The 24,311-nt window shown below is 38.3% G+C and overlaps 1 protein-coding gene across 29 annotated transcripts in view; it reads right to left on the bottom strand.

The window, feature by feature from the left end:
* PTPRD (protein tyrosine phosphatase receptor type D) overlaps nt 1–24,311 on the bottom strand; it is a 1,402,037-nt gene that overhangs the window by 60,005 nt on the left and 1,317,721 nt on the right. For all 29 annotated transcript variants that reach the window (XR_014576765.1, XR_014576766.1, XR_014576767.1 and 26 more), the window contains 2 exons: nt 14,721–14,844; nt 1,738–1,913 (listed from right to left, as the gene is read on the bottom strand). Coding sequence is in view for 10 of the 29 variants with exons in the window: in XM_083817752.1 (XP_083673878.1) it covers nt 1,738–1,913; nt 14,721–14,844 (300 nt within the window). In the remaining 19 variants the exon portion in view is untranslated. The remainder of the gene's footprint in view (nt 1–1,737; nt 1,914–14,720; nt 14,845–24,311) is intronic.

Here is a 24,311-nt window from a genome sequence, read left to right as displayed (position 1 = left end):
AGCGTGTAACCCAGAACTCTTGTGGCAGTATTTTTCCTGTGTTGACACTCTTGTGAGATATTGTCATGGCTTTGGGGGGGATAATTTTCTTTGTAGAGGCTTGTATAATGTTATGTTTTGAATTTTTTATGAAAATAGTGGTGATAACACACCAATGTTTCAGTCGTTGCTGAGCAGTGCATACACAGAGCCAAGGACTTTTCTGCTTCTAGTGCTGCCCTGTCAGTGAGGAGGCTGGGAGGGGACAGAACCAGGACAGCTGGCCCAAACTGAACAAAGACCTATTCTATACCGTATGACGTCAAGCTGAAAAATAAACATTTGGATAAAGCAGGAGAAAAGGGGGGATGTTTGGAGTGATGGCATTTGTTTCCCCACGAAACTGTTATGTGTGATGAACCCTGCTCTCCTGGAAGTGGCTGAACACCTGCCTGCTGAGGGAAAATAGTGAATGAATTCCTTGTTTGACTTGCACATGTGGCTTTTATTTTACCTAGCAAACTGTCTTTATCTCAACCCATGAGTTCTCACACTTTTATATCTCCAGTTCTCTCCCCCTTCCCACCTGGGGAGAGTGAGTGAGAGTCTGTGTGGGGCTGAGCTGCCCACTGGGGTTAAACCACAACACTTATTCAACTCATGGCATTCATATCACTTGCAATTATGTTGTTTTATTATGGCAATTTTGCATGGGAAGCAATTGCTATAGATGTTGAAATCACCCCTTCCTTCTCCCCTTTTCTGATTTCTACATTTGTCTGCAGCTTCTGGTTTACACTAAAAGATCCAGTAATATGTTTGCAGAAATGAACCTGTTGTGCGGCTCCTTACCCAATCAATGTGTGCACCTATCAGCAATAACAGCATCATAAGCAGGAACAACTGATGTAGAGTCTGAGTATGTCTTAACATAACATACAGAGTTATTGTGGGTAAAATATGTTGGGGAGACCACTTGCTGTACCTTTTCTCACTATTGTTCTCTCTCTCTCTTTTATTTTTTTTTCCCCAGGGAATGTATGTGCATTGTATGCCACGAAATATGGACTCTACTAGTAAATCTTCATGCCACACAGAGTGGTCTGTCTTTCCGTCATTTTCATTTCCATTATATAACAAAAAAATTGCTATTTTTGTTTCTTTCTACTTTATAATAATAGCCATTCAACACTGTTGTTATAAGTATCGTTATGTTTTAGCCCTTTAATTTCCTAATGTTACTTTGCCTTGCAAAATTGTATTTGAAATATCACAGATAATTTTCTATTTTATTACTGCATATGTTAATGCAGTTTTCCTTGCAGCCAGCATGTGATAAAATAACATTCTTATATGTTTTGAAGCAAATCAAAATCATCAGTGATCTTAAGGAATATGTAATCTATACCATGCAGAAGTGAAAATTGGCATAAATGAAAATTGGCTATTGGCATACATTAACTTCCTTATCACAATATACACAATTATATTTTTGATACTATAGAGGAAAAATCAGTGTGGATAAAGAAATTTCAAATTTTTCAGAGGATTAAAAACTTACAAAGTAAGTGGTGTGACTTTGTAATTTCAAAGGTGAAACTAACATTTCCTATGCAAGTGGTGGCAACTGAAAAAAAAGATTAGTTCCCATACAAGAGGCAGACTAACATATAAAAAAAAAAAATCTTAGCTAAGTGATTTCTCAGGTAAAATAATATTAACTTTGCATTTTTCTGTATATTGATTTGCTTTCCTTACCCTGGACCTCTCCTCCAGTTTTGTCATCATGACGACAGTTGCACCCCGTTGTTCCCACATCATTCTCCAGAAGTCTCCAAAAGTTTCTGGCAATGCCCCTTGCGTTGCTATATATGCATTCTGCTTTCTGTATCCATCTATGTAGTTGGCATTGATGTAGTCACTGCCAGGTATGCCTACAAAGAAAGATGAATGATTACATTGGGCAGCATTTCTGCAAAGTCCTATTGTGCAAGAGCTAAAAATCCTGTCACACAGCTGGATCACGAATCTGAGCCTGCTGCATGCCATGTAGTACATGGGTACTTGCAAGTGAGAGTACTGAGCTTCTGGAGCTGAAGGGTATGATGGCCTCTCTGGGAATATATATTCTTTGGAAACAAAGGAGCCAGTTTGATAAGGAAGTGGAAAAGCCAGAAAATCTGTAGTAGAGGGAGAAACCTGTTAGTGAAAACAGAAGTATTCACAAGCTGATCTGACACTGCCTGTTGTCACCCACACACATGGAAAATCTCTGCCAGGGCCAGACAGGGCAGCCTCCCTGCAGACATCCTGAGTAGGCTCCATTTAACTATCTCATTGAGCTTGTTGCATTTCTTTTAAACATAGGAGAAGGGTTCATGTTGTCAAATTATTAACATTATTGTCACATGCATTTTTCCTATTAAATTTGAAATTAAGTAAGAGCTTCATTTTAACAAAACTTAGCATGCAAGTTTAAGAAACTGGAATCTGCTGTACAGTGTGTGCATCAGATAAAGGCCTTCACAAGCCTGAATAAAAATTATATGTATGAAATGGAGGCAGAAGTCAAGACTTGTGGGTAAACTGAACCTACACTACCAATTACCTGAGACTCAGGTACTTTGGACTAGATTTAGATAGGGACTTTGAGTGTGTCAACTCAGCCTTTGGCAGGCAGGCTCTTGCTCATTTTGTCTGTGTGGCCACATGTGAAGGTGAGCCAGCTACTACTACCTGGAAGCTATTTAAGTGAGGTTATGCCAATGCCGTGGCTGTACAGAGAACTTGGTCATAACACACTGCCTGCCAAAGTCGAGGAGGAAATGCTGACTGTAGTGAAGATCATGTTACTGGTCTGAACTAAAGACAGCAATGCTCATAGAAAGGAGTAAATAGGGACATGCAGGTTTCTGTCCTGCTCCCACGGTATTCAGTGCTGCAGTGTCCAGCTTTTCATCTCAGACTGTGAACAAGTTGTCCAGCACCAGAGCTTTGATATCACTGCTATTGTTTTAGATGATGACTTCGGCAAGAAAAGATATCCATGTGAGATCTATGGGCTAGTGAGATCCCTAAGCAGTCTTTCCCACGTTACTACAGTGTTGAACACAAGTGTTCCCAAGAAGAGTTTCAGAGTATAGAACTGTGCAACACAATAAAATGTTAGAAAAGGTATGTTGAAGTAATTAACAGAAGTTCTTTCTTCTTCTAACAGCAATGAATGGTTTATGTTCACACAGACAACGTACCATGCCCAAGTCTACAGTCACAGGTTCCACACACTGTTTCAAAAGGGAGTTGAGGTGATACAACCTTCCTAACTTATGCTAAAGCTGTGAATATTTTCACTCTATGGAGCAACAGTGTTGAATTTCACTTGGGTATGAACCACAGTAAATTGCCGAATATGTTGAAAGGAATGTTTCCCAAGCTTTCTGTCATAAAATGAACATCCAAATCTATTGTGTTCTGTTATCTTTTGCTGGTGATCCCAGAGCAGGAACTACTAAGGCTGCACACTCCTGTCTTTCCTGACAACCAGTGGCATGCATCTGAAAATAATTTCCAAAATAAAAAAAATAAATCAAGTGGGCAGTAGCGATACCTTTTTAACACTTTTTATTTTTATTTTTAACTACAGTTTGAAGAGTTCTGCTTATTCTGGGTAAGCCTAATTTTTAATTTAATTCCTTAGCAATGAGCAAACCCACTGATTAATCGTGTCACCAGTTAAGAAACAATATAATTTTGAAATGATTCAGATTATGAGTCACTACAGCAGAAGTCTGGCCTAAAATTTGTCTTTATTGTCTTCATTTTATTATTACCACCCAAACAAAATTATAGAATTCACTGTTTTATACATTCAGATAGATTTAAATACAAATTTTAATTTGATTTGACTTCTGTACCAGTAAAGGAAAAACCTGACAAAATGTTTTAGGCTAGTAGAGAGTTTGTAACCTCGGGGGCATAAGAGAGACAACAAATGGCACCCCTCAGGCAGGATGCATGGATGGACACAGGAAGACTGGCTGAATATGATTAGAACTGATTGAAAGTATCTGGGAGAAAAATAAAACTTAAAACCTTCAAAACCTGCATAGTCTATAGCTGAAAAGCACAATTTCCCTCCATAAATGGAGTTGTTATTTAAAAGCTTCCCTCTTGTAAACTTGGAAGTTTTTTTACACAACACTTATTGTGAAAATTGGAATTAATGACTTAGAAGATACAACTGCTCGGCACAATGCCATATTTTCTTCCCTTATCAAGATAATAAAACACTTTCACATAAAACAGATGAGAAAGAAAAATGAAGCCAACAGGAGAAATCTACACCAACGGGGTATTATTACCAAAGGAACTGAGAAAACTGGTAAAAAATGTTTTCTGCATAAATTAGAATTACATTATGAGGTCTGGTATCATACTCTGAAGCATATGTTATAAATAAAAGCCTGAGGAAAAATGAAAAACAACACTTTGTAAAGTGGTTAAATGATCTTCTGGGAAATCTGTCCTCTAAAGCTGATACCTCACAACTCAGCAAAAAAAAAAAATAAGCATAAGTTATTGTGCACTAAAGAATGATCTCCTGAAGATACTACAGATCCCCTTGGAAACTCTGCTAAGGCATATGGAAAATAAGGAGGTGATTGGTGACAGCTAACAAGGCTTCTCTAAGGGCAGATCATGCCTAACAAATTTAGTGGCCTTCTACAACAGGGTAGTAGCATTTTTGGATAAGGGAAGAGCAAATGATGTCATCTGCATGGACTTGTACAAAGCACTTGACACTGTCCCACATGAAATCCTTGTCTCTAAATTGGAGAGACATGGATTTGATGGATGGACTACTCAGTGGATAAGGAATTGGCTGGATGGTTGCACTCAAGGAGTTGTGGTCAACGGCTTAATGTCCAAGTAGAGATGAGTAATGAGTGGTGTTCCTCAGGGGTCAGTACTGGGACTGGTTCTATTTAATCTTTGTTGTTGACACGGACAGTGGGATTGAGTGCACCCTCAGCAAGGATGTCGATGACACCAAGCTGTGTGCTGTGGCTGACATGCTGGAAGGAAGGGATGCCATCCAGGGTGACCTGGACAGACTTGAGAGGTGGGCCCATGCAAACCTCATGAAATTCGTCAAGGCCAAGTGCAAGGTGGCACACAAATACAGGCTTGGCACAAATGGACTGAGAGCTGCCCTGAGGTAAAGGGGTGTTGGTTGATGAGAAGCTCAACATGAGCTGGCCATGTGTGCGTCTGCAGCCCAGAAAAAGCCAACCATATTCTGGGCTGCATCAAAAGAAGCATGACAAGCAGGTTGAGGGAGGTGATTCTGCCCCTATACTCTGCTCTGGCGAGTACTGGAATATTGCGTTGAGTTCAGGGCCCCCCATTCAAAGAAGGACATGGACCTGTTGGAGGAAGAGGAGGGCCATGAAGATGATCAGAGGGTTGGAACACCCCTCCTATGAACAAAAGCTGAGGGAGTTGGAGTTGTTTAGCCTAGAGAAGAGAAAGCTCCAAAGAGACATTCCAGTACCTACAGGAGGCCTACAGGAAAGCTGGTGAGGGAGGGTAGTGATAGGACAAGGGGTAATGGCTTTAAAGTAAAAAAGGGTAGATTTGTATTAAATATTAGGTAGAAATTCTTTTCTCAGAGGGTGGTGAAGTACTGGAACATGTTGCCGAGAGAACCTGTGGATGCCCTGTTCCTGGAAGTGTTCCAGACCAGGCTGGATGGGGCTTTAATCAGCTTGGTCTATTGGGAGGTGTCCCTGCCCAAGGCAGGGGGTTGGAATGAGATAATCCTTAAGGGTCCCTTCCAACCCAAACCATTCTGTGATTCTATAATCTTTACAAACCTTAGCAGCCAATGCTACTAGTACTCAATGTAAAAAAAAAAAATCAGAATTTCTAAACTTGTTAATGCTCTTACATTTATTAATTCGCATTAAATTTATCAACGTATCATATTCAAATAATTTATAAATTGAATAAATTACAATTATTTAAATAGAATTATAAGAAGCTAGTTTTCAGATTATATCTTCCTTGATCACATACGCAAGCAAGAGTCAACTGAAATTAACAATTACAGATATTTGCAAAGAGGATTTCCTTTCAGATAGGGTTAAAACAGAAATTTCAATTTTATTCTGCATTTGACTTTTATCAAGAGGACACAAAATGCCTTATATGTCCTTTAGCGAGAAAAAAAAAAAAAAAAGTTTCATAAAGTAACTCAGTCCCATACTGTATGAAAATGATGTGGCTGGGACATGGGACATGGACAGGAAAGCCTCTTCACCACAGGACCAGGACCTGAGTTACTGCTAGTTTCTTAACTAATTCACTTTCAGGAAGAAAATTAGTTAGTTCTTCAACAATTTACACTCTGAAGATTTTTGTCACAGATTTCTCTCTAGCAGAAGATAGGACTGTGTAGGGTTATATCCCTACTGAAATCAAGAGATTTCTCAACACTCAGCTTCATTGTCTCTCTCACCCACAGGATCCATTAGGTGTTTTCTTTGTCCCTTTCACTATCAACCCCATTTTTTTGCACAGAGCCTCTTCATCGCTGTCTATACACATGAGCTCAGTTTCTCATTCTGGGCTAAAATCCTTTCATATTCTGTAATATCATTTTGCCACTCCAACTTTCTGTCTCACATTTTGCCATACCAATTTTTCTTTATCAACTATGTCCCTCCAAGGGAAACTGCCTTATCATAAGAGGTTTAATGAAGTGTGTGCAGTTTAAAAACAACATTTACCAAACCTAAACATCTGTAAATCTCTACACTGACCAAGTGGAAACAATTATCAAAGGAAGATAAATCTAAATATTAAGTGTCACTTTCTGGAATGACTTTTCTGGCCATAACCTCATTTTGAGCTGAGAAAGCTGAACAATTCTCTGTCAAGTCCAATAGTGGAAAAAAGAAAAAAAAAATCACATAGAACTAGTTTCACTGCACCGCAATGAAATCTTGAAAACCTTTGTTAGCTTCTACAGCCTGAAGGCAACGTATGAACAAGCACCGAGGCAACTGCCATCATTACTTAAATTTGTGTGTAAGAATTAAGAGAGGTCAGTTCTGTGAAAACATGGGTCAAGAAGGGGACAAAGCAACTAAATTCTGCCTTCAGTAATATTGATATGAACCTTAACTAACTCTACTGGCATCAGTGGTGTTTAAAGAAGATTTAGGATGGCATACCTGAAGTGTTAATTTAAAGTGATCCAAGTATAACTTGACTTTTACAAGTTTCATTAAGGCAGAGACACAGTTTCTGCACAAAAAAGTAAGCTACCAGATCATAATTTTACCATAATTATTTTCTAGTAGCTTTTTCAATGATAGTGATAAATGACCAGAGTCTGCAATCTCCTTATTCTGCCACACAGGAATAAAGCAGAACAGGCGATCAGATGAGTAGCTGAGCAGAAAGGACATCTCATTTTCAAATATCTCAAGAGAACAAAGCAGTAGAGTTTTTACTGAGAAAGACTGAATGAACAGTGAAACAATATTAGACAATCCCACAAATAAAGTGAAAAAGATTAAAAAACAAACAAAAAATCCAAAACACAACAAAGAAAAAAGCACTCTATAGCTACTGATTTATGGTGAGACTGTACTCACAAGCTGAAATGACAGTACAGCTTGCTGCAGCATGCACAGGGATGCACATCACAAGGCTAATAAAGCAGACCTCGGAATTACTCGTTTGATTTCCTGAGGATGGTTATAATCTAAAATAGCTTTAATTAGACTTCACGTTTTATTCACAAACTGAAATCAAATCATGAAAATATTTCAAGTCTTTACAAAGGCTAAGTACAAAACAGCCTTTCTATTTAAAACAAATTAAACCATAAACCTTTGTTTCTGTGCTGCTTCCCTAAGAGATGTGGTGTTAGTCATAAAAAGAGCATGAAGTAATAGCATTAAATACTGTCATGCTTGTAAACAAGTTAGGAAAATGTAATGATGAACTGAAAATGCTGATCAAGCTGTACTATTGGTTTAGATCAATGACTGATGTTTTGACATGTCAGAGCAAAAACAAAGCTAGTCGATGCCAATAACAAACGTTTATGAAGAACTTTTTGCAATATGAAATCCTTGTAGACAAGGAGGTTACCAAAATCAAATGGTCTAAGCACAAACCTGTACTGCAAAACCTCACTGGAGAAAACAGTAGCACAGACCAATGAAGGTATTTGCAACCATGGACACTGATAAAATGAAAACCTTGTACAAAGAGTGAGGGAAATGCAGTATATAATATCCTAACATAATGTAAGGTAAGGAAAGAAAACTGAAAGAAAGAGAAAAACTATAGATTTTGGTATTGTGGATGAACAGTTAGGATTATGAGAATCTGGCAAAGAGGGAAAGGATGAAAGAGATATGGAATTTCAAAGTTAAATGTTGAATTACAGTAAGTTTTGGAAAGAAAGCAGTATCAAAAAGCGCTGGGCAGAATATGCAAAATTCAGCGGGACAAAGAAAGGGACTGTGTAGAGGGCAGAAGAAAATTATTTGGAAAAAAAAAAAAAGCAAGAAAATCTGGAAAATGTGACATATAGGGAATATATGGAAACTATGTATTAAGGCAAGAGGAGAAACATGTAAGGTTGATTTTAAGATAGGGCAGAATGAAAATAAATGCATTGTTCAGTGCAGTCCCTCAGAGACACAGCATTATGTCAGCACAATAGCCACAATATATTGTGATAGCAGTACCTTGCATGATACTGCAAAGCAGATATCCAAATCCAGCATGAAGTCATCATACTGTTTACAGCTGTCTGAAAGTTGGCTCAGTGATTCTCCAGCTCTTTAAGACTGAATAGCACTTAACCAATTTGAAGAAGGCGTCTTGTTGGACAGAAATAATCATTTATATGTCTAAATGATACACTAAGAGGGCCAGTTTCAATGTGAGAGAGCGTAGTAAATAGTGAGGTGCCAATTCTTCATTCTCTGTTCAAGAAAAAAGCCACTCGACATTTTGCTGAAGACTTCGAGATGGACAGTCTGGGTATGTGTACAGAAAAAGGTCAGAATTGTGCCAAGCAGATTTCAAGAGAATCAAGAATGTCTCATTTTTTGTTGATAGATGATAACTATAACAGCTTAAGTAGGCCAGAATTATTATATATAACAGCATAGGCCATAATTATTATACCTTTTATTAATATTTCTATCATCATTGTAGTTGAGATAGCCACCATGAACACTACTCTAAATTGTTCATTGATCTTTCTGTAGTCTGTTGCCTCATCACTGCAATACTTTTGCTATTCTTAGGGCACTCTAGAATTGCAGAGGTGAAGTGTCCTAAAATTAATCTCAGCATTTAATTACATTTTGTTTGCAGAATATAATTACAGTATGAGAAAGTGTATATTCCACAACTGTTCATGAACTTCCATCGACCAGAATACTTTCTAAATCTAAAGAGCATGACCTACATACTGGATATTAATTTACTGATAAATGACAATCAAATTAATAAAAATTCTGTAGATTTTTTCCTTTTTTTTTTTTTTTTGAGCCTTCACATTATAATCACACTCTTCTAGCTGTAGCAGAAGTTTAAAGCCACTACATTTCACATCAAACAAAACTTACACTGCTGAAATATGATGGACATTATTTATATTTATATATTTTTCATGACTGTCATTATGTAAACCTATGCCACATATCGGAGACCTTTAGTCTCGGATGTCTCCTAAAAGAACTGACAAGCCTTTTTAAAAGGCAGAAGGCTAAATCGTTTTATATTTTTTTTCCCCCCCAAAATTTTGTTTATTCCTTAGAGGCTTAAGTTTACAGATCTAGCTGTTTTAACTTGGTCTACTTCTCTTTTAATCTATAAATTCTGCCCTCAGATCCATCTAAGATGCATACAAGAAATTTCAGTATATTCTTATGTTCTTTCATTACAGTGTAAAATTTCACTTGCAAATGTCCCTCTCAGACACATCCAAAGACAGTACAATCCGAGAGATGGGATTTCCAGAATGTATGGGAACACAATTCTGCAAAGGAAAGTTTTTCTTCAGGTGGAAATTCAAATTACCACAACTAATCTGAGTTTTACTTCCAAACGGATTCCTAATCCCTTTGGCTACTCAGACGGAGGGCTCGGGGAAACACGCAGCCATCCAGGTCTTGGGCTGCAGGGTGTGCCCGAGTCTTCTGTCGGTATCCGACAGCAGCAGCGAGGGTTATGCCTGTGGGAGGTGTGCCCAGGTTGAAGAGCTGCTCAAACAGGTAGCGGAGCTTCAGGAGGGGGTGAGCAGGCTCAGGAGCATCAGGGAGTCAGAGAAGGAAATTGACTGGTGGAGGTGTACTCTGCCCTCTCTGAGACAGACTCAGAAGCCTGCCGCAGCACAGGTGCCTCCTGCTACGCAGAAGACAGAAGTCCCCTCATCCCACCAGGCAGTAAGAGGGGACCTAGGCCAAGGGGGGGAAGGGAGGCAGGTTCCTGTTCGGGGTGGTAGGCGAGCCCTTTGGGGCAACTACTTAAAGGACCAGGGGCACTGGTTTTGTTTGCCTCTGTCCTTCCGATAGGGGGGATCGCTGCTGACAAGCAGGCTCACCACATTAACATGTGGCTTCAGGACTGGTGCAACCGACAGAACTTTGGGTTTTTCTATCATGGGAAGGTCTACGTGACGCCAGACCTGCTGTCACCAGATGGGATGCGCCTCTCTCAGAGAGGGGTGAGGATTTTTGCTCAGGAGTTGGCAGGGCTGAGAGATAGCGCTTTAAACTAGAGTTGAAGGGGAAAGGGGATAAAACCAGGCACGCCGGTGATGAGCTAAGGGATGGTGCGCTAGGATCAGAGGGACTGTGTGCTCGTGAGGTCCTTCGGTCGGCTCCACAAGGTGCTGTGTGTAGGGAGGCACATTTGAAGTGCTTCTACACAGACACACGCAGTATGAGGAATAAAATGGATGAGCTAGAAGTCTTGGCCCAGTCCCACAGCTACGACATCATCGGCATAAGCAAAACCTGGTGGGATGAGTCCTGTGGCTGGTGTGCTGCAATAGATGGTTACAGGCTCTTCAGGAGGGACAGGCAGGGTAGGCGAGGTGGCGATGTATGTGAAGCATGGGCTGGACTGCGTGGAACTTCAAATTGGGGATGGCAAAGTTGAGAGCCTCTGGGTAAGGATTAAGGGACGAACAAATAAAGGGGATGTCGTTGTGGGAGTCTATTACAGACCACCCGGCCAGGACGACAACACCGATGAATTATTCTTTGCAGAACTAAGAGATGCCTCAAGATCAACTCCCCTTGTCCTTATGGGAGATTTCAACTTGCCAGACGTCAACTGGGATCACCACACAGCTGACACGAGCAAGTCCAGGAGGTTCATAAAGCACCTAGATGATAACTTCTATGATTCTATGATTCTAACGAAATAAAATTTAAAAGTGGTGAGTTTAAAAATATAAACAATGTGTCTTGCAAAGTGAGCAAGTATATGCTGGAACTCCTTGCTACAGGCAATTACAGAGACCAAGAAGATGGGGACACAAAGGATAGAACATTTCCATATGTAACAAATTATAAAAGGTACCAAAATAAACACTTTGAAAGAGTTAATAATACTTGTGTTTCAGGACTTAGACAACTTTTAACAACTTGGTGTTAATGGGTGGAAAGTAATTTCAAATCTCTACTATATGCTTCTTAAGACTTTACAATAAGTGCTTCATATTGGCTTCAGTCAGAGATAGACAACTGAACTGAATTGTCTTTGCACCCCATTCTAAAGTAGCAGTTGTAACATTCCACATTTGTGGAACACCATCAGGTGGCAAAGTGGTGATTAGTGTATGACTGCGGTTTGGCAGATGCTCAGTTTATTCTACACACATATTTATTCTCCAACAGGGGCAGAGGTTCCAGGTGTAGAATGTAGCTCAGGAGCACAGTGATTATTAGACCTCACTGCCACTAACATTAGCGTTCTGACTGCCTCCAAGAACTTCAGATAAGACAAGTATTAAAAATATATATATATATTCTCCGTATTGTTGTAAGACAATGCAATGCAGTCCAAATTTAGGCCCTGATTAGCTTGCTTAATAACACAGCCTAAGGAGATTATCTGTCTGTCTGTCTATCTATCTATCTATCTATCTATCTGTTTATTTATTTAAAACAATATTGAAAGTATTTATTTCTTATCAACATGTATAAATACCTGAAGGAAGGATGCAATGAAGATGGAGCCAGACTCTTTTCAGTGGTGCCCAGTGCCAGGTCAAGAGACAATGGGCACAAACTGGAGTACAAGAGGTTCTGTCTAAACATCAGGAAGCATTTCCATACTGTGCAGTTTATGGAGAAATGTAACAGGTTACCCAGAGAGGTTGTGGAGACTCTCTCCTTGGAGATCTTCAAAAGCCATCTGGACATGGGTCTGGGCAACCTACTTTAGGTGTCCCTGCTTGAACAGGGGTGGTGGACCAGATGACCTTTAGAGGTCCCTTCCAGCCTTAACCATTCTGTGATTCCCTGGTAGGGAAATTATGCAAATCACCAGATGGATCAAAATTTCATTTGTAGTTTTATGTCTAACACTGACATTTCATAAGGCTGTAATGTATTTCTTGGTTTAAGGTCACTGTATTAGAGTATTAGAGTGTTAGAAATATTAACGTCATCATGGTATTGCTTTCTTATAAAAATAATCAAACATTACATTTTAAATGTTTGTTCTCTCTGCTCATTATAAATACATTCAATCCCTTCCTACAGGTAAAGTTAAGAATTTCTTCATGTTTTTACTGTTTATTATTTTTAAAAAGTAGTCCAATACACTGCATAATTTGATACCTTTACTTACTTTGATCAATGGTTTCTGTTTTGCCTCTTAATTTTTCTTCTTGTTCTCAGAGTAGGTTTGTTTTCTTTCAGGGAGACAAATTTCATGAGTCACTTACATGAAGGAGAACATGGCAGAATTTTCTAAGCCCAGATGTCTGACTTGCTTATAAATTAACAAATACATTTATTTGCAATTAGACTTTTTTGGCTGTTACACAACTCTTTGTCCAATCAATCAAAATCCTGTGACAATCTTGAGTCTTCAATGAACATACTTATTTCTGAGTTAAACATTTTGTTCCAAAGAACTTTGCATAACAATGCAGAATGGCTGTCCAAATGCTGAGTTTTCCGCACTGTATGCCTAGGTGTTTTTGTTTGTTTGTTTGTTTGTGTACCAGTGACACAGAAAGGGATATTTTTCTTTAATTTCATAAAATATAATGCTAATCAAGGTACACTGGCCTCTGTGTTGAGACATAGTTCTATCAGGAGGCAGTAGGGCTCTCTACAGCTATATTCTTCTACAAAGCAATGCAGAAGAAGCAAAATGTGCTAACTGACGTTAAAAAAAAAAAAAGGCAGTGCAACTGTATGAGCTTCAGAGGTGGAAAAAAATGTAAGCAGATTATCAGACACAAATTCTTCAAGGCAATCATTAAATTTTCTAATACATTTGAAAAGCTTTTATCTGTATAATCAAAGCCCACATCATGCAGCTGCAATAAATAAAGGAAATATCTAAACCTCAGTCAGTATGAATGCCATTTTCTTCACCAAACTGCTGTTAATAAAACTGATGGCACCTATAATATTTTCCCTCCTGTATCCAATGTCTTCAGGTCAGTCAAATGTAAGAAGCTGTTTATAGCTGTAAATCGAAACACCCTGCAGTTTAACTAGTAGCATGTTAGGATTAACATAATTATGACTCTCAATACAGTTCCCTAGATCTTATATATCATATGCAAGCTCTGTCACAGACGCTAAAGGAAATTCTATTTTTATTTTACTCATTTCACTTAAATATATAAACTATTATATTCTGGCCATCATTAATACCTGTCTGTCAACACTATGGAATAAACTGAAAATCTGCTTCAACCCAGGAAGCAGCTTAATTATAAGGCAGAACTGGCAAGAGAAGAAATCCTGAGTGAAATCTGGTGATTCCTGTTGCTTTAGCACCTGGTAAAACAGACACAATAACCAAGGCTCTTCACTTCAGATGTTTAAGTCAAAACTCTTAAACTTTCAATTTTTTGGAGACCTTTGTGACAAAGAAAGATATAATGAAAAACTGTCATCATACCCTTCTGTCAATCTTTTGGTAGCAAAATACTGAGGTTTCAATAATGTCTGTGTATGTGTATTTCATTCGATATTCAGATAGTAAATTAAACAGAAAAAAAAAATGAAACTTTTATAAAGGGTTATCCACATTTTTTCCAAGAACACAAAATTGAACAGATTTTTTTTCCTAGATTAAGGATTTGGCAACTGGAACTCAATAACCAGATATGTCGATAATGTTATTGCTAGACAGAAACCTTAATTCATGCACAGTTGTTGATGTATTTTTTCTCCAGAACTAGTGCAAGTAAACAGCAATGACAATTTACTTTAGGTAATACCTTGGCATACGTGCAGAGACCTGACATATTTGGTGCTAGATGTGACCCTGTGTCAATTTCAGTGCAATTTCATAATGAATTACTGAGAAGAAAAGAACTATCATTACAGGAATTTACTGGAAGCAATTTAATTAACACTTCCTTATGTTACTATGCAAAGATATCAGGAGCTAGTATTGCAATGGATTTTAGAATTTATTTAATTTAATTTTAAAGGTCTCCTTACCTTCTATTGCAGAGAGTAGAACACGAGAATGGTCATATGCAATTACATTCGCATATCTATTCTTTGGTTTGTTTACTTCCAGGTTAGAGTGTTCCCATGTAAACTGCTGACCAGGATCAATAGACTTCAAAAGAGAAAGAGAAGAAAAGAAAACTGAAAATTTTAGCTGAGGACTACATACTTATATTTATAAAGGTTACAAAACATATGCTCCTATAGTTTTACTATGGAAATATTTTGCATTTGAAAGAAAACTGACTTTGAGGTGCTTTGCAACATACTATATAGTATTTTAAACTAAATCAATCAAACATTCAGTTTTTATGCATCTGAATTTCCAATCAACTTTTTCAAATTTGAGGTAATTGCCTTATCTTCAGAAAGGAAAGGGTATGCTATCCCTCACTTTTCCTTTTCATTCAGTTTTGCAAATGGGTAATACTTATATAACAGAGAATGAAAATAAGTAAATAAATAAATAAATAATGTCAGAAATCTTAAAAACACTGGGAAGAACGGGGATAGATATTCTTTTTTTTCTTGCTCTATTACTAAGTCCACATGTTCAAACAATTCAGTGTCCTGTTTACTAAATAAACTCCAAATGTTCTTGAAGAAGTTTTCCAGAAGAAAAATAATGTTGTTTCTGTCTATTTTTTTTTTAATTTGGTGCCAGACCAATATGATACCAATGATACCAGTGTTGCTCAGGGAACCAGGGAGAATATAATGACTCTTCATTTTTATTTCCTTGACTCACAGATAAGTGAGCAATGTAGATAAATTTAGGAAACGTTAATGACCTCTTATTTACATACTCAGTGGTCCTAGAATCACTGTTTATTTCCTGCTTCTTTCATGCTCCAGAATGCAGTTAATGTACTGAAATTTGTCGTGCATTCCTTCATGCTTCACTTGTAGGAGAACTCCAGGTCTATTGTTTCCACTGTGGCTGACATATACATACAGAGTAAATGGCAGATGGTACCTGCTTATGCCCGTTCTGATACTGTCTGTATAAAAGGCCACATAACACTGAGAAGTCATGATGAATCACACATTGTTTTACTTTCCCTTTCTGTAATAGTAGAGACCTTTGAAGTGTTTTAGCAACATATATACACAGCTCATTTTTACAGCTTATGTCTTTTACTTACTTCTGGCAACAATCGGCAGTCCCCTCTGCTGAGTTGCTCTAAATTGTAAAAAACTAACAAGAAGATATGCCTAGATGGGTCTCTTCACCAACACTGTGTTCACTTTCCATCAGTAGGCCAGCAATCAAGCACAGGTCAGAAGCTCCATACTACTATTGCAGGGTCAAGGCATTACTTTTGTGATTCTGTGATTTTATATCACTTACACTGACTCGTCCCAGGTTCTGTTACAACAGCTCCAAGTACATTTTATATTAACAGAAATTAAAAATATGACCTGTAATCTGTTACAGTAGGTATTATCAGACAATGGACATGGGGGAAATTAATTTATTTGATCTACTAGTATTTATTCCTTAGATTAATAATTAATACTTGTCAATCCACAAAACTGCTTAATTCTTATGCATCTTTAAATATCTTAAAATATATTTTACTAATATTCAGAAAATTACTTTGCTTCTTTCTTGAGATTATTCTAAAAAAAATCATTTTGCCTGGCTTCCTGATGTAGGTCTTAGAATAGCTGAGCATTTCTGTTTAGGAAACCAAGGCTCAGTATCTTATCATATCTATTGAAACCCTAGACTCAATTAACTTTTATAACATTTCACTAGTTAATTTTCCTGAATTTTGTTTTGGTTTATTACAGTACTCTGGAACTGGACCTAGATGAGCTCTCCTTTGTAACTTGACTGAGATTGACTGAGAAGATTGTGATGGTTCGGATTCTCACTTCACCTTCACGTACTGCCTCACCTAAGCAGAGTGTGAAGCAGCTTCTCCATCAAGAGGAAATTAAATTAGATTTTTAGAGGAACAATGAAGAAACTAACAGTTGGGGAGCATGATGGGTGCCATACAAAATTTACTTGTGGTTTTGATAGGATTCACTTGAATTGTACTGCTATGGGTGTTAGTAACAGTTTAAAAGGAATTCTTTTATTTATTTATTTTTAACTCTCAGTGAATCTGATTTCTTCTCATTTCCACATTTTTTTTTTCACCAAAAAGTGTATTTAGAAAAAAAAATTATCAATAATATTTGGGTTCATAATCTTACCAACTTGTGTGACTATGCTTAACATATCTTAAGCACTTTATTGAGAGTTTTACAAAGCTATCATATTTATATAGTGATTCTTCGCAGAAAGAATTTTCCTTTTTTCTTTTTTGAGTGAATGGAGGTGAATATGAAAACTTGTGCAGGATGTTTGCTACGCAAGTTTTCAGTATTGTAGAAAGTGGTATGCATTTAGCTCAGAGTTCTAGTAACAATGCAGAACGTAATCACTGTAATATCAAAATAAATTAAAGATGCTCACAGTATTTTAAAAGCATTATACTATAAGCAATTTATTAAATAAAAGCAGTTATTGACCATGAATAAAGCACATCTACACTAACCATGAATATATATTTGTGAGGTATATATGTAAATATTCTAGTTACAGAGCAGCCCGCTGCCCCAGAATGAGGCAATGTTGCTGTGCATTATTTCTGGATATATAACTGAAAGAGACACTCTGCCTGATCCTTTATGTTTTTACCTACAGTGCCTGAATATTCTGGACACACATAATTCTGCACACATAAATTCTGTACAATTTCCTCTATTCAAAATTACAAATCCTTGAACATTTAACATTTATGATGTATTTTTGTGTTTATAATTGCACTTAGAAAATTATGGTCTAAGTAGATTTTTGCCCATTATGAGAAAGAACTTCAGTTCTATAATGTACCTATTGCATTCATATTGGATTTATAAATTATTAATAATAGTTTATATAATTAAAGCTTAATTTAAACTGTTCTGTATTCTTCTTCCCCTTTTTATTCCTTAATATATGGGTGATCTAAAGCTTTTTTCCGTACCAAGAAAAAAAGAACAATCAGCAGCTTTCTGTCAGCTATTTGTACAAGTAAATGATGATGTGTTCATCATGGCAACATACTATATTTCTACTATGAGCACTCTCACTTCTTTGTGTGATGTATAGCCAGATCATTTAATTCAGCGATTAATATTTTGTCCTGTATACAGACATAGTTAACAAAAATAACATAAAAACCGGGCAAATGGGCCTGCACTTCAATCTTTCCTCCTTTTCCCACCAATCTGAACCACTTTGTGGCCTAACTACCCTCCCACAAAGCTCTGTTTTGGCAAAAGAAAGTCAATCTATGTTTCCTCAGACTTAGTATCTACACTGGAACAAAGAGTAGAGTGGTATTGGCAGACACATTTCAGAAGTGTGAAAGACCAATAACTCATGAATAACAAGTCTGTACTAACAGTTTTAATGAGTGCTTTAATGGTTTAATGGATGGCACTTTAATAGGATTTCTAGTATATTCATTCTGAAAGCTTGTCTTCAATAAAGCTGTCATTAACAAAGAACTGGATTTCTTCATAATATAACCGTGGAGTATGGTTCTTTGTGCAAAAGAAATAATATTATCCGTAATACTGTTATTACCCTCCCATGCTTTGACTAATCTTTCAGCTATTGTATTCTAAATGGTTGGCTGATGGGGGAAAAAAAAAAATTAAAAAAAAATGTCTGACTTGGAAAATACTTGAGAAATATATACAAGTATGATGTATCATCCACAAAATAGTTCTTTCACTATGAACCATGGTAACAACAAAGTGTTTTTGAAATAATTTTAAATGACTCCCCCAACCAATGTTTGTACTTGCTCACAGTGAAGATTTCCCTTAGGATACTTAAACTAGAGGCAAATGTTGCTTGCTGTCACGGTGAGTCTCCCAGGAGTATATCCTGGTGCAGTACTGGGTAAGGAATGAGAATGACAAAATGCCAAACTTCCTGGTGTAAACTGATGTATTCCTGGCTGCCATGGAACAATGCCCTACTAAGGGTTGCTAAACCAGCAAAAGAAGGGGGGGTAGACATTGTTAGTTACTGTGGAGGTTTCACAAACTCAGAAGGAAAAGAAAGCATGATACGTAGAGAATTTCTCAGCACTGCAGGTGCTATGCTTGAGGCCCAAATTAGGTCATCGAAAAGCACAGTGTCACAAAGAAATCTAAGACTAGCAAGAAAAAGAATGAAAAACACAAATTTAAGAGGATGTCAATGCAGATAGACTCTGCACAATTGAAGAAAGTAGTCAACTACCCACAAAAATGAACAGTTTGACCCTCTTTTACCAATGTCAGTGACTGTGCTAAGAATTTCATATCATAGCTAATGAATCTATAATAATATACTATTCTATTATGCAGGAAACTTGCTAATAGAATGAGAATTACATACTGTATTACCAAAACATAAATGCTAAATGTATGAACATTAATAGACCATTATGGCAACTTGCCAGTCGACTCACATTTTCCTTCTAAGGCAAAGTTTTTCACATGATACTGTATAGGCTGGCATTCCCAAGTGATATGAGGGACAAACCCACTTTTTTTTTTTAACTCAAATATGAGGTTGTATCTTGGTTCTAGAAATTGAGTTGGAAATACACAGATGAGTGATTTCCTGTTGACTCTCAAAGGAAAGTGACTGAACTGTTCAAGAGTAGATAGAAACACAGCTAAAGCTTTTGCCAGATTCTCAAGAATGAAGACATTTCCTCTTCAATATCAAGCTAATAATTCTATAACCAAATGAGATCACATAAACCTGATTCCAGTGGGATCAGAGCATGTATATTTGTTTATTACTAAAGTACACTTAAGTAGAAAAACACTCATTATTTGAAAATTTATTCATTTTGAAGGACAGTCTCTTTTACATAAAAAGCCTTAGAAAACAGGTTTTTTTAGAACTTTTGTATTTTTTTTTCTCCCATCTTAGGAGTAATCAGTTTATTTCCCACATGTAATTAAAATCCTTTGTCTGTAGAAATAACTGTGTGCTGAAAACAAAGGATTTCTCTCCTCCTCAGGTGGGAAATAAATACCAGGAGCAGAAGAGGAATGAAAAACCTACCTTAGTTTAAATATTTCTTTGATTAATACACCCTCTTGTTCTGTTTTGATATAGTTCATGAAATAAAGCAATTTAACATTAAACTTTTTACCAGTCTCATAGGAAATAGTGGTGCTGTTTTAAAATTTTAGTGTATTTTAAAACACTCTCTACATTTCTATTTTTATTTGTGTGTGCATGTGAAAGAAGTAAGGATACTTGTTTTGTGCAGCATGGCACGACTATAAGAACTGCTACCAAAATGTTTAGAAATATCCATAATTGCCAGCAGAAGCATCTATCCTAAAGGGCTTCTCCACTGATTTCTCCATTTCCCTCCATAAACTCCCTAAAATATTTCAAAAGAATCTTTCTGAAAACAACACAGAAACACAAAACTCCAATTTACTTACAATGACCCAATATACTACATTCTTGAATGATTTTTCTTGGTATAAGGAATGGACCATCTTTCTCTTCCTACTGTGTTTTCAGTTGAGCAAAATAAACGTTGACATTTATTGCAGTTATTTGGCTTTTTAGACAATCTCCATGGAATTCCTTGTCAAAATAGCATTAGGTATCATTCCAAAATCTAGCATCCTAGTATGCTAACAGTGGCGTTCTTGTATCTGAATATTCTTTTAATTACATAATCACAAGTAAATGATGTTATTCAAAAGAGGCATTCACAGCACCAAGTACGGATGTAATACCCTACTATTAATCTTGACTATTGACATTTCAGGTCCCAGCATTATGTCTTTGAAATTTTCAGTCTTAAATATCCTACTGGCTCAGATACTACCGTAGGTGGAAATAAGCAGCAAATAACCTTTGTGAATAGTATATGCATTATTAATGGGAAGACAAACAATTTTTCATTGTTCACTGACTACACTAATTGTTTCTCAGTAAATGGAGCACAACCTGTGAAAGTAAAGTTATAGAATACCAATAAATGTTGTTTATAATATTAGAAAAGAGGAAGCTATTGTAAAGAAAAATAACAGTTTTATTTATTTATTTATTTATTTAATGAGAAGGAATTGATTTTTGCATGAGTCAGTATTATCTGCAATGATATGGAAGTTAAGTGCAGCTGTTTCTTTGATACAGATTCATTCAGCAGGTTATTTGTTATTCATGGATTTGTAAAGTGTTTTATATTAATAAGTTCTATATTTGCTTCCTCTGTATAAAATGTACTGTGTTTTAGTGTCCAGTGCTTATCTTGTTGCAGTGTAAAATACAAAAAGATAAATGTACCACATTCAGTAAATTGTCTTCTCATCGCAGATCCTACCCACTGATACTGAAAAGCTACAGTGAAACTTTAAATGGCATGGCAGTGTGGAACAGAGTAAAATTCATTTTTCTTCATTTTTCCCAATACTCAGTGTTAAATACTGGCTATAATTTACCCCCTGCTGTAGAAAACAGTACAATAATATACAATTTCTCATAACATTAGTTAACCAGCATACATATACGCATACATATACTCTAAATCATGCAATAACATAAAGAGTCCAATATTGCAATTTTTCTGTTACAATGTTCACTTTACAACATTTAGGACAAAGCTGTCTGAGATCCTGGAGAGCCCATGTTAAAACTCTTTGGTTTTCTAGGTCTGTGTTCCACAAAGTGGTGATGGTATAACCTGAGTTTAGATTCTGCTCAGCTTTCATTAAAGATAATGGTCTGGTTTTGCTGCAGCTGCCGTCACTGAACTTCAGGAGCTGTGAGACATAGGGTACTACACCACAACCACCACCAAAAATAAAAATAATAAAATATATATATATATATAATATATATATAATATATAAAATTTTGAAAATTTTCATCTACTTCCTTAAGGTATAAAGAAATGATCCCAGATAATAAATATGAAAGTATTTTATGCAAGACCCAAGAATCTGCTTTGGAGGAGGAATAGATCTTCTGTTCTGTGTGACAGGAGGAAATTACTTTACTGATGTATCCTGTGTATTACATAAAATAGGAAGCATTTTAATATTCTGATTCAGTCTATCTCCATGACCATTTTTTATTGTTAAACTCTGAAGCCTAAGTTAAGAAGGAGTTATGATATAAAGGTCAGTTTCTTATGAATAAAGCTTTCTGCTTAGCAGCTGTCAAGTCCATATGGAGCCTTACATTGTATTAAAATTCCACTGAAACTGCCAAAACTGGAAAAAGCTTTAAAATAATCAGATAAGGTTGAGAACCCTGTCTTTAAATTAAGGAATACAAAAGAAATATGTGACATAAAGGATATGTTGTGGTAGCAAGGCAAACAAACACTTTGCTAAGCCTAGGACATTGCAAACTAACACCAATTAAAGAAGTATTACAGAAAAAAAAATTTAAATAGAAATGAACTTTACTGAGAAGAGGATATAGCACTAACTATGCTAAAACTACAAAACCACTTTATCCAATAGGTTAAATATAAGCTTATTTAAATCTTATAACAGTCATAGTCTTTAGGGCTTAGCCTTTGTTCTCCCATGAATCTGGTATTAAAGGAATCAGAAAAAGTATAAGAAAAGTTATCACAAAAGTATAAAGACAGTTGCCTGCTGTTCTCATCAAATTCCCTTTTAAGACATTGGGTAAGTAGGAGGATCCTTGAATGAGATACTGTGAAATGTTTCAGAAGATTTATAGAAGTAGAAACTATTCCAATCAACCACATCAAAGCTGCCAAGGGGAGAGGAGGGGAGGGGAGGGAAGTGGAGGGGAGGGGAGGGGATTGGAGGAGGGGAAGGGAGGGGAGGGGAGACTCAAGGAGAGGAGACTCGAGGAGACTCGAGAAGAGGAGACTCGAGGAGACTCGAGGAGAGGAGAGGAGACTTGAGGAGAGGAGAGGAGACTCGAGGAGAGAAGAGGAGACTAGAGGAGAGAAGAGGAGACTCGAGGAGAGGAGACTCGAGGAGACTCGAGGAGACTCGAGGAGACTCGAGGAGACTCGAGGAGACTCGAGGAGACTCGAGGAGACTCGAGGAGACTCGAGGAGAGGAGATTCGAGGAGGGGAGATTCGAGGAGAGGAGATTCGAGGAGAGGAGACTCGAGGAGAGGAGAGGAGAGGAGACTCGAGGAGAGGAGACTCGAGGAGAGGAGACTCGAGGAGAGGAGAGGAGAGGAGAGGAGAGGAGAGGAGAGGAGAGGAGAGGAGAGGAGAGGAGAGGAGAGGAGAGGAGAGGAGAGGAGAGGAGAGGAGAGGAGAGGAGAGGAGAGGAGAGGAGAGGAGAGGAGAGGAGAGGAGAGGAGAGGAGAGGAGAGGAGAGGAGAGGAGAGGAGAGGAGAGGAGACTCGAGGAGAGGAGACTCGAGGAGAGGAGACTCGAGGAGAGGAGACTCGAGGAGAGGAGAGGAGAGGAGAGGAGAGGAGAGGAGAGGAGAGGAGAGGAGAGGAGAGGAGAGGAGAGGAGAGGAGAGGAGAGGAGAGGAGAGGAGAGGAGAGGAGAGGAGAGGAGAGGAGAGGAGAGGAGAGGAGAGGAGAGGAGAGGAGAGGAGAGGAGAGGAGAGGAGAGGAGAGGAGAGGAGAGGAGAGGAGAGGAGAGGAGAGGAGAGGAGAGGAGACTCGAGGAGAGGAGACTCGAGGAGAGGAGAGGAGAGGAGACTCGAGGAGAGGAGACTCGAGGAGAGGAGAGGAGAGGAGAGGAGAGGAGAGGAGAGGAGAGGAGAGGAGAGGAGAGGAGAGGAGAGGAGAGGAGAGGAGAGGAGAGGAGAGGAGAGGAGAGGAGAGGAGAGGAGAGGAGAGGAGAGGAGAGGAGAGGAGAGGAGAGGAGAGGAGAGGAGAGGAGAGGAGAGGAGAGGAGAGGAGAGGAGAGGAGAGGAGAGGAGAGGAGAGGAGAGGAGAGGAGAGGAGACTCGAGGAGAGGAGACTCGAGGAGAGGAGAGGAGACTCGAGGAGAGGAGAGGAGACTCGAGGAGAGGAGACTCGAGGAGAGGAGACTCGAGGAGAGGAGACTCGAGGAGAGGAGACTCGAGGAGAGGAGACTCGAGGAGAGGAGAGGAGAGGAGAGGAGAGGAGAGGAGAGGAGAGGAGAGGAGAGGAGAGGAGAGGAGAGGAGAGGAGAGGAGAGGAGAGGAGAGGAGAGGAGAGGAGAGGAGAGGAGAGGAGAGGAGAGGAGAGGAGAGGAGAGGAGAGGAGAGGAGAGGAGAGGAGAGGAGAGGAGAGGAGAGGAGAGGAGAGGAGAGGAGAGGAGAGGAGAGGAGAGGAGAGGAGAGGAGAGGAGAGGAGAGGAGAGGAGAGGAGAGGAGAGGAGAGGAGAGGAGAGGAGACTCGAGGAGAGGAGACTCGAGGAGAGGAGACTCGAGGAGAGGAGACTCGAGGAGAGGAGAGGAGAGGAGAGGAGAGGAGAGGAGAGGAGAGGAGAGGAGAGGAGAGGAGAGGAGAGGAGAGGAGAGGAGAGGAGAGGAGAGGAGAGGAGAGGAGAGGAGAGGAGAGGAGAGGAGAGGAGAGGAGAGGA

The sequence above is a fragment of the Anser anser genome, assembly GCF_964211835.1.
Source record: "Anser anser genome assembly, chromosome: Z".
NCBI classification, from domain to species: Eukaryota; Metazoa; Chordata; class Aves; order Anseriformes; family Anatidae; genus Anser; species Anser anser.
The sequence above is the reverse complement of the archived record's forward strand: the minus strand, read 5'-3'. Positions and strand labels throughout refer to the sequence as shown.